Source organism: Polyodon spathula, chromosome 4 (genome assembly GCF_017654505.1).
Source record: "Polyodon spathula isolate WHYD16114869_AA chromosome 4, ASM1765450v1, whole genome shotgun sequence".
NCBI lineage: Eukaryota > Metazoa > Chordata > Actinopteri > Acipenseriformes > Polyodontidae > Polyodon > Polyodon spathula.
The window spans coordinates 46659214-46671227 of NC_054537.1; the positions used below are offsets into that span (position 1 = coordinate 46659214).

General features: G+C 37.6%; 1 protein-coding gene across 2 annotated transcripts in view; it reads left to right on the forward strand.

The window, feature by feature from the left end:
- Positions 1-12014, forward strand: part of exoc2 (exocyst complex component 2) — a 145791-nt gene that overhangs the window by 21597 nt on the left and 112180 nt on the right. For both annotated transcript variants that reach the window (XM_041248010.1, XM_041248009.1), the window contains exon 2: positions 4716-4874. In XM_041248010.1, coding sequence (XP_041103944.1) covers positions 4757-4874 — 118 coding nt within the window. In that variant the 5' untranslated portion in view covers positions 4716-4756. The remainder of the gene's footprint in view (positions 1-4715; positions 4875-12014) is intronic.

The window sequence follows — 12014 nt, forward strand, 5'->3', positions numbered from 1 at the left end:
GAACAAACTAATGCTGCACTTCAGTCAGTTTCATCAGTATCTGCCACCTCCCTTTCAAGTGCCAACTACCCATATTTGCCCAAGCATGATGTTGATTGCTTCCTCAGCAGCTGTCAGATGTCCGGCGGGGTAGGGTTTCTAAGCCAGGGTAGTATGCGCAGCATCACCTGATCCCCTGTATGCTATATTATGTGAATGAAAGGGAAATATATATAACGTTTCCGCTGGTTTTCAGCCATGGTGATCTGCAATAGCTGTTGGTCAGTTACATTTTATACCAAGTTCATTTTTAATTTTAATGAATCATAAGATAAATTAGTTGAAACAGTATTCACTACTAACGACATGACACCCCACTAATGACATTTGAAAAACAATTTGGGCAAGAGCAGTAAAACACATTTTTAACCAACCAGGCATAAGATGTTTTGCTTCATTACTCGTGTACTAGTTCTCTGCGCATGCAAACCACATTTTCACAAAATTTCACTAGTAATCTTCAAAAACAGCACAAGTACTTTAAGTGTAGCTAATTTACATATAACCCCCCACCTTTCCCATTCATTTGCATGACGTCGGGTGAAAAGCCTGGTTTACTCGAGTACAATAAACTGAGCGAATGGAAACCCAAAAAAGCATTTTTCTCGAGCTAAAAAAAAAAAAAAAAAAAAACATGCATGGAAACTCCACCATTGACAATGTAAAAAGAAAAAAAAAAGGCAGCTCCTCTTAATTTTAATTCAAACCGAACACAAAAAGCAAGTTCATTTTACTTGCTTTTCCCAGATTTAGAATCTTAATGACTCCTTGCAAAAATTTTATACAGAATTTCCGCTGAATTCCAATTTAATTAAATCCTATTTAAAAATAAGGAGCTTTTTTTTTACATTACCAATGAAACAGAATCACATTCTCAATCAAGTTACAGGAAAAAACCAAAGTGAAGTTGTTTCACAATCAACACTTTTCGAAGAGTTTAATTGAAGGAGTTGGTTAAAAAAATTTTTTTAAAAAGGGACATCACGTGATCAAAAATAAAAACTGAAAATGAAGAGCCCTGCCTGTACTGTATAAAGGCACTCTCTCTATTAGGATACAAGACAAGGAGACCTTAAACAAAATACAATAATATGGTTAAAACACACTGTGTGGTGGAAACAAAGACTTAGAATTTGAAACCAACAATGAATATTTTAAAAATGGGTGTTACTGTACTGTATATTGTCTGCATTCAGTCATGGGAAACTGTGACTGGATAGTAATTTTTGTTGAAATATGCAAGATAAAAAAAGGATGCATACCACAAAACCAAAAATGAACTTCATTAGAAGTAATTAAGAGTTTTAACATTCTCTTTCAACAGTAGGGTTATAGATATCAGCAAAAATGTGTCTCTTGAATTTGTATAACTTTTTTATTTTATCACATTAAATTACACCTCAGACGAGCATTGTTTTTGGGACAGTTATGCCAAGCTTGCTATTCTCCAGTCAAATTAAGTTTTACCATTTTGGCCATCTGTTTTAGTGATAGCTTTCCTCACAGATATTCTAGGAAAGCTGATACAGTACAGTGCTACGGATGTGTCGTCAACAGAGCTTATGATGACATTTAGACTTATCGCTGAAGAACCCCCCCCCCCCCCCCCCCGATTCTACTGTATTAGTCTGTGTTGTGGTTTTGCTTTGGAGAAGTGTCTTTCAAGCTGGGCATAATAACTCATTGCCTTTTGCCTTACCCTTTTACTCCTGCACCTTACGAGTAGCTTTGACATGGAAAAGATATGAGGTTAATTATCGTTAAATGAGTGTTACATTCACAATTCATCAGCCCTTTAACTTTTTATAGGAGGATTGGAGCTCATTACTGCAAAAGGCCATGACCGATATGTTTTCCCAGCAGGAGATCGCCTCCCCTCCACACACACACACACACACACACACACACACACACACACACACACACACACACAGTCCAACAATCCAAAGCAAGCAGCCCTGCCTGCAGCCCCCCATCATTAATGCTTGGGCAGAGTGACAGCTCCTAGACGTTGCGTGCGAGAGACTTCAGCTGGTGCTGTGTGGTCTGGGTGTGTGGTCTCCAGACCGGCCGAGAGGCTGCTAACAGGGTGGATGAGAAAGACCAACTCTGTTTACTTTACTTTAGGCCTTTTTTGGATGCAGGAACTCTGCCCAAGCATTTCTACTGTGCCTGATTCCATAAGGAAGTAGATGCCTGGCCTGCAGTATTACATAGATACATAATAAATAGATTATTTAGGTACTGTGCAGTGCACTACAGTACATTTTGCAGTGTGTGTGGATACACGATTGGTTTGTGTCATATTTTTCTTCCCAAGAGGAGAAAATGCAACTTTCTTATAAATAAAAATACATTTAAAATTCACATGCTTTTTGTTTATTTTTCAAATTATTGTTAATTTACCTTATGCAGCTAAAGGTAAGTTTGTAATACTCTCTAAATATGTTTTATGTTCTAATTAATTTAAAGTACAGTACAGGATGTTACCCCTATACTTTCAAGAAAGTGTAGTACTAAACACAATTTGTTAACACAGTAGTTAAAATCAACCTTTGGTGTAATATACAGTAGTAGTGTATACTAACAGTGTTTCCTAGGAACATCAGTATGTTACATGTTGTGCAAGACCTGTGTCACATTAATGGGGCAAGGTTTAAAAAATGGTTTAAAAAAATAAAAACAACGGTGCTATTGTACAGCTATGGCCAAATGTTTTGCATCACCTAGAAGAATACTCTCTCTCTCTCTCTCTCTCTCTCTCTCTCTCTCTCTCTCTCTCTCTCTCTATATATATATATATATATATATATATATATATATATATATATATATATATATATATATATATATATATATATATATACATACACACACACACACACACACACACACACACACACACACAAACATTTTCTAACAGGGTGTAGCAGTGGGGAATAAGCATTCCTAATGCTTACAAAACAGTCACTCGGAACAGAACTGAAACCTCCGTTCATTTCCCCTCAATGCCAACCCCACTCAATATGATGTTTACGTTTGTGTTCCCCTACGTTTGTGTTCACGTAGAGGGGCAGAGCAAATCCCTGCTGATACATGTGGTGTATTTAAAAGGATTACTTTGTGTAAATTATATTGTAAATAGTGTATTATGATTTAAAAAATACATTTATTTGTATGGGGTTAAAAATTCGATTTGTATTGGTATGATTTGAATGTATTTTGAGTTTATTTAAAAATGAGTGGTTTTGTTTGGCAGCACGGATGAGGTTAAAACCCACATCCCACTAAATTGGTGTGGAATGTGACCATCTCCGAATTGATTAATCTGTTGTTAATCCGGAGATGGTCACATGAATAAAAACCTGCAGATTTTGTTGTTCAGGGTGGGTGTTCAAGAGGAGGAACGTGTGAATGTGAAAGACAGGAGGAAGAAACGAAAACTAATGTAAAAATAAGAATTGCTGATTGTGCTGGAAGGACCAGCACGATACTTATTTGGTCGAGATATTTTTGTGTGTGTGTGTGTGTGTGTGTGTGTGTGTGTTTGTTTTAAGATTTGTTTTTGTACAAGCTTTTGACTCATTGTGTGACCCTTTAGCAAGTCACTTAACCTCCTTTTGCTCCATCTTGATCGCATCAAATGAGATGTTAAATCAATGTCCTATTGTAAGTGACACAGCATATAATGCACAGTTCACAGCCAACCTCTGTAAAGCGGTAGGTCCACTATGAATGGTGCTATATAAAAATAGATTATTATTATTATTATTATTATTATTATTATTATTATTATTATTTTTTATTATTATTGTATAAATTATCTCAACTATGTGTGGTTATTCTCTTGTAGGGAAATAAATCTGACAAATGACTTTTTTAATCAAAAATACTTTATGTATAAAAGAAAATAATGTTAATACAATCGTATAAACATTAGATACAAGCCAGCAAAGACACGCAGTTCACATACGTTTGTATCATAACACAGATGTTCGTGGAGTCCAATCAAAGAAGTGACTGACGATCCAAACAAAAACATTACATTAAATACTATGAATATATTAGCACTTCCATCCCATATGTTATACTCTCTTCCAATCAGTATGGATCCACCCTACTATCACACACCTTCAACACACCTCCTGGTAAGGGGGGGAACTCGCCCAAATCTATAACGTAGTGCATCACATTTTTAAGCATTTTACAGACTAGCTTAACATAATGTGGTAGAAACTGTTTCAAACTAGTTCTTTGTTTGTGGTGTTCTGTTTTCACACTGTCTCCACTGCTCCACACATCTTGATTAGAGACATACTAACTTTGGCTGTCTGCCCAGACACCAAGATACGAGAGACTGCAAATGTATTGCTTAGCTAGTTACATGTGCTTTAAGCTATATGAAAATATGAAAATGTTACTTTAACATAGAAGTAAAGAAACTTATAATCAAATGCATAATTAATACTTTATGCAAAATGTCATCGCCTACAAACTTTTATTTCACTTATACATTTATATTATGGAAAAAAAAAAGTTCCATAACTTGGTGTATCATAAGTTTAAAAGAAAAGAAAGTACAAGACATGTTTAAACCAGATATTTGATTTAATTTAATAAGGCTGCATGTTTGTTTTTTAGGAAACCTAAATCTTTGACTGTGTCTTTGCTGACAGGTTACTGATATCTTTGGAATCTTGGATCACTGCAGCTCATCATGTCTCGTGGGCGACTACCCCCACTGGTAACTGGCATCTCTCCGAATGAAGGGGTAGGCTGGACCAAGGTTACAATCCGAGGGGAGAATCTGGGCACTGGGCCAGCTGATCTCATAGGTGAGACATTGTCTACTGCACTTGGCTCAATTCAGGAACTCGCTTAAAGATGTTAATCTTTTTTTTTTTTTTTTTTTTTTTTTACTTAAAAAAGCACGGCATACTTCAGCAGTATAGGACAATAGAAAAATGTTTTGAAGTAAGTAAATATTAGTACAATATTAACCGGCACTATACAACAAAGCATGCAGAGCAGTATGATAAATATTGGGGAGGAGAGAGAAAGATACAGGGCAGATTTCCAGTTAAAGAAAGGATTAGTGTTGCAGCAACAGCTTTTTCAGAAAGTGAAAAAAGAGTCGGAGGCAGCAGTTTTGACAAGTTTTGTGGTGAGTGTAATGATTGCTAAGTCTGGGAAGCCGTTCACTGATGGTGAATTTATTAGACTGTATAATCGGTGTCTGAGGTTGTATGTCCTGACAGGAGAAATGTTTTTAGCAATATTAGCCTGTCTGCAAATACAGTAGCAGAGTGTGTTGTTGAGCTTTCTAAAGATATTTTGGAGCATCTCTATGAGAAAGGCAACTGCATACTCTATCACACTTGATGAGAGCACCGATTTGGTTGATAGTGCGCAGCTGGCGATATTTGTGAGAGGTGTTGATATTAACTTTATAGTCATGGAAGAAGTGTTAAGCTTGTCTACAATGTGCGGTGAACAACAGCAAGTGAGATCTATCAAAACCTAGGAGATGCACTAGAACACGCTGGTCTGCAGTGGCATTCTTTAACAGTCTTAATAACAGATGGAGCCCCAGCAATGATTTGGGGGAAAAAGAACAGGTTGGTAGCGCTTGTGCAAAAAAAGATGGAAGAACAAAACACAGAGCAACCAGTAGCATTACACTGCATCATTCACCAGCAGGCATTGTGCAGTAAATCTTTGAAGCTTGACAACGTTATGTGTCTACGAATGTATCAACTACATTTGCTACAGGGGCGTGCAGCACAGACAGTTTCGTGCTTTCTTGGAGGAAATCCAAATATGGTGACTTGCTGTACTTCACAGAGGTGTGCTGGCTAAGCAGGGGCACTATTTTAAAGAGATTCTTTGAGTTAACAACAAAGGTGAAAAAGTTAATGGAGGAGATTAATATGCCTCTGTCAGAGTTTGAAGACACAAAATGGATGATGGATCACCCAAGAGTAAAATAACCTAAACCTAAAGCTTCAAGGTCTAAACTGAAACTGTGGAAAAATCTGATTTCTCAGAGTAATCGCACTCATTTCCCATAATGCAAGTCACTTCTGGAAGAGCTGGACATTGAAATGCAGTTCAGTTGTGCTGAATACGCTGCTAAACTTGACCTGCTTTTGGAAGAATTTGATCAGCAGTTTGCAGATTTCAGAAAGCAAAGAGTAAACTTCCAGTTGTTGGCTGATCCATTTTTAGTTGATGTGGAAACAGCACCAAGTGATTTACAGATGGAACTCATTGATCTTCAATGCAACACACCTCTGAAGAATAAATTCAATAAATTCATTGGGTGACAGTTGTCGGCAATGTAGCAGACTTAACATTGAACAGACTTGGATTTTAATAATTCCACTGTGTCTTGACACATCGTGGAAGCAGAATTTTCCATTTCTATTTTTAGAAAAGCAGTTAAAAGCTCTGTGTTTTCACTGATATATTGGACAGCATCAAAATATGTTTTCCAGCGGGTAATAATTGGCTCTGGTACCAAAGGTCCTGGTACCTTTTCAAGTGGTTGGCAAAGGTAAACTTGGTCTGCCAAATGTTTCCGATAAGTGCATAGAAATGCTCTGCACATGTGACATGAATAGAGTTCACAGCCATGCCTTTGATAAGACTCGTAACATTTATTCATATTTGCAGCATTATCAGAAACAAATGCAGCAATTCGTTCCCATTCAATACTGTACTCGCACAGAGTTTTGACAATTGACTGCGCTACTGTTGCTCCGTCTGTTTTTTCTAGTTTTTTTTGTAGAAGTTTGACTGCTGGACAGTTATTCTTGTGATCGATTTTGTAAGATGTAGTATTCAGTAGAAAGCAATCTTCGTTGTCTGTCATTTCGTCTACCAATATAGACAGTCATCCATCTTTAACAAACTCGAAAAGTTTGCCTCTTTGAACTCTGGGCGTGTATTGTTTCCTCAGCCATACGACTGATGGTACGACTCCCATGGTTTTCATGTTTTGTTCCAAAAATATTTTAAAGCTAGGGTTATGTACCTTTTCCAGTGGGATATCTGCTTTTATCAGTGCTTCTCTCAGCTGAAATCTAGCCAAGTCTCTAACTTGCAGTGAACAAACTTGAAACAGTAACTTGCTTTTTCCCAGTCTCGCCAGAATCGCTCTGCACTAACTGCAGCCGTTTTCTTTTCAGGTGTTTCTCGCTTTTAAGATGCTTGACACAAGTGTCTTTTCTATTGTGATGTACTGCTTTGTTACTCACCGAACAAAATAATATATGAGTGAATGAGTGAAACCCGATGAGTGAAACTCACAAGAAGGAAAATCTTTTTCGTGTTGCTTAGCTGAAATGCGGGATGTTGATGCATGTCTAGCAGCCATAGTTGCAGTTTAATAAGGCAGGGTTTTTTGTTTGTTTGTTTGTTTTCAGTGTTTCACTTCCTTTTAACCAGAGCTTAGCGGCAGGAAGCATATAGTAAAAATGAAGTTCACCCAGAAATATTTCATAAAAAGTGAGCATTCTTTTATAGGACTAAATGTTTAATTATTAACTTATGTAGGGTTTTTGCAATACCCTCCGTAAAAATGAAAAATGTATGTTTTTTTGGTGCTCGCGACAGAATCATGGCCCTGCTTATAACTGAAGGCCGTGCCACGCAATCCTTTATTGGCAAGCTTCTTTGACCAAGAGACCTCTTCATTCAGTGTTTTTTTTAATTACATTTTTTTTTACTTGACACCATTTATTTAACATTTCAGATTATTGCCATTTGACTCAAAACTTTTTTGTAGTTAAAGTGTGTCTTGCAGGTCAAACACACCAAAACATTTCTTGTGTGTGTATATATATATATATATATATATATATATATATATATATATATATATATATATATATATATATATATATATAATATTATATATATATATTTTTTTCATCAATAGAAATAAAATAGTTTTTATGTGGCTAAAAAATATTTATAAAAGGCAAAGAGCAGATGGATTTTGTGTGGTGTATGTCCACACCCAATCAAAAATCGTGCTGGCTGGAATAAAATCAGAAATGACGTACAAAAAGGTAAACACGCATGGCGATTGCCGCTGAAAGCAACAGACGGTGAAGTAGAAGACACAATTCATTTTAGGGAAGAAGTGCCACAACCCTACATTTTTTAACCACCGGCTAACTGACAATGTTTTACTTCTTATATGTTTCTGTAAACACTTGAAAATGAAAACACATGTTACAATATACAAAACATAAGGAGTATCAGAGCAATGTTCAAGAAAATTGTCTCTAAATCTTGTACTCCTCAAAATAGCCACCCTTTGCGTTAATAACAGCCTCACAAACACGAGGCATTCGGTTAACAAGTTTCAGCAGGAAATCACCCGACGTGTCTTCCCAGCTCTTCTGCAGCAATTCCCAGAGACGTAGGGCACTTGTGAGTAGCTTTGCTTTGACTCTTCTGTCCAGTTCGTTCCATACAAGTTCTATGGGATTGAGGTCTGGAGACTGGGCAGGCCAAGTCATTAGATTGAGTTGTCCTTCACTTTCCTTTTTTGCCAGATAGTTCTTGCACAACTTTGAGGTGTGTTTTGGGTCATTACCTTGCTGTAATCCTGATGGAATGGCATGCCACTGAAGTATGCTGTGATAGCCATGCTGGTTGAGCTTGCCATGGACTTGGTAAAGATCACCAACTCTGTCACCAGCAAAGCAACCCCAGACCATGACACTGCCTCCTCCATGCTTGACAGTGGGAACCACACATGCAGAACTCATGCGCTCACCCTCTCTGCGTCTTACAAATACTCAGCGGTTGGACTTAAATATTTCCAATTTTGACTCATCGGCCCATAAGCGACTTCCACTCCTCAAACGTCCAGTTTCTGTGTTTTTGGCCCAAGCAAGTCTCTTCCTCTTATTCTGCACTCTTAACAGTGGTTTCTTTGCAGCAATTCTTCCAGTTAGGCCAGCTTCACGCAGCCTCCTCTGAACAGCTGATGTTGAAACATCTGTACTTCTAGTAGCATTTAGCTGAGCTTGTATTTCAGGGGCAGTTAATCGCCGGTGACTCGAATGAACTTGTTCTCTGATTCTGAGGTCATCCTTGGCCTGCCTGACCTTGTTCGGTCCTCGTGAGTGCCAGTTTCTTCAAATCGTTTGATGATCTTGGCCACAGCAATTACATACACTTGCAAAGTTCTTGCGATTTATCTTAAAGATTGACCTTGATTTCTTAAAGTAATTACCGACTGTTTTTTTTCTTTGCTTAACTGAGTGTATTTTGCCATTTTCTGCTCCCTTACATTCAGGAATGACAAACTTGTGCCTATGCTACCTATATTGTATAGTAATCATGGACCCTCGCATGTTAACAATAATTGGTGACAAAAGGTTAATTAGGTAACATGCTAGTTAACCCAGAACATCTAACAAAGACACTTAGGCCAGTGTTCAAATACCGTGTTATACACATTTCAGACTTTTAACTGACTTGGTCTTCAGACTGAAATCCCCTTGCTTTGGGTGACCATTTCAATGAAATGAAAAGATTTACATTTTCATTTAAAAATTAAATTTTTTAATGCAATTCACTTATAAGTATCAGCTTAAGTACACATATCATATAATGAAATATTAAGTGTTTATACACAAGTTTATACAGTTAAAAGCATAGATAATCATGAAAAACCTGGTTTCAAGCAGGTGTACTCAAACTTTTGACTGGTACTATATATATATATATATATATATATATATATATATATATATATATATATATATACACACACACACACACACACACACACACACACACACACACACACTGTGCCTATGGAAAGTCTACACCCCTTTTCAAAATGTTCACTTTTTGTTGCCTTATAGCCTGGAATTAAAATGCATTAAAATCGTTTTTTTTTTTTTTTTCATTTATCTACACATCCTACCCCACAACTTAAAAGTGAAAAAAAATGTTCTGGAAATTTGTAGAAAATTAATTCAAAATAAAAACTGAAATAGCTTGGTTGGATAAGTGTCCATCCCCCTTGTAATAGCAGTCCTAAATTAACTCGGGTGTAACCAATCACATACCAAGTTAAGTGACCGCCGCCTTGTTAAACTGTAGTCGTTCACATGATTTCAGGATAAATTCAGCAGTTCCTGTAGGTTCCCTCTGCTGGGTAGTGCATTTCATTTCAAAATTTCAACCATGAGTACCAAGGCGCTTTCAAAAGAACTCCGGGACAAAGTTGTTGAAAAGCACAGATCAGGGGATGGGTATAAAAAAATATCAAAGAATATCCCTTGGAGCACAGTCAAGACGATTATTAAGAAGTGGAAGGTGTATGGCACCACCAAGACCCTGCCTTGATCAGGCCGTCCCTCCAAACTAGATGACGGAGCAAGAAGACTGATCAGACAGGCTACCAAGAGGTCAATGGCAACTTTGCATGAGCTACAGGCTTTTATGGCCAAGACTAGTCAAAGTGTGCATGTGACAACAATATTCCAGGCACTCCACAAATCTGGCCTTTATTGTAGGGTGGCAAGAAGAAAGCCATTACTCAAGAAAGCCCACCTTGAATCATGTTTTGAAGTATGCAAAAAACACTCAGGAGATTCTGCAGCCACGTGGCAAAAAGTTTTATGGCCTGACGAAACTAAAATGGAACTTTTTGGCCTAAATGCAAAGCGTTGTTTGGCGCAAACCAAACACAGCACATCACCCTAAGAATACCGTCCCTACTGTGAAGCATGGTGGTGTCAGCATCATGTTATGGGGATGTTTCTCATCGACAGGGACTGGGGCACTTGTCAGGATAGAAGGGAAAATGAATGGAGAAAAGCACAGAGAAATCCTTGAGGAAAACCTGCTACCCTCTGCAAGAAAGCTGAAACTGGGATGGAAGTTCACCTTTCAGCATGACAACGACCCAAAGCACACAGCCAAAGCCACACTGTAGTGGCTAAGGAACAAAAAAGTAAATATCCTTGGGTGGCCCAGTCAGAACCCCGACCTAAATCCAATCAAAAATGTGTGACATGACTTGAAGATTGCTGTCCATCAACGCTCCCCAAGGAATGTGACAGAGCTTGAACAGTTTTGTAAAGAAGAATGGTGAAATATTGCCAAATCTAGGTGTGCAAAGTTGGTAGAGACCTATCCCAACAGACTCACAGCTGTAATTGCTGCCAAAGGTGCTTCCACCAAGTATTAACTCAGGGGGGTGGAGACTTATCCAATTATGATCTTTCAGTTTTGTATTTTTAATATGTAAAATTTTTCTCAATACAAACTTTTTCCCCTTGTAGCAGTCTTTAACAGTGTGGAATATGATGTGTAGATAAGTAGAAAAAAAAACCCTCATTTAAATGCATGAAACTCTGAGGCACTGATACAACAAAATGTGAAAAAATTTCAGTGAAATAATCAATGAAAAACCCCTCTGGATGAAAGACTAAACTAACAGGACTGTCTTCAGATAGTTAAACATTCGAGATAGAGTGCTGTAAATATCCTGCCTTGATTTTGCTGAATCAAATCTTCTATGAACGATCTACCGTCATCATCATCCATCTATTGTTATATGTCATATATAAGAAAAAATAAGAAATAAAACTGCAATAGTGACAAAGAGAAGAAAAATTTGCACTACAATATACATCTCCCTGTACAGTTCCTCAAACCCAAGTCATATTGTTTCTTTCCATAGGAAGTGTGTGTGTGTGCAGGGCAGGGCAGGGTGTTTGGGTGGTAGGGGCCCAGTTACAACGTGCTCACCTACATAGGTCAAATCAGAGGAAATAATCAGATCTGCGTCACACTCGCTTAACCCTCACTGAAGTCAAAATTTTAAGGGTAGAATATGTGAGTGCTGACTGTATGTGTATGTATGTAACAACATTCTACTGGTGAGAGCCTTGCACTGTCACTGCGGGATTCAGGTTGTTGTTGTATTACATTGACAG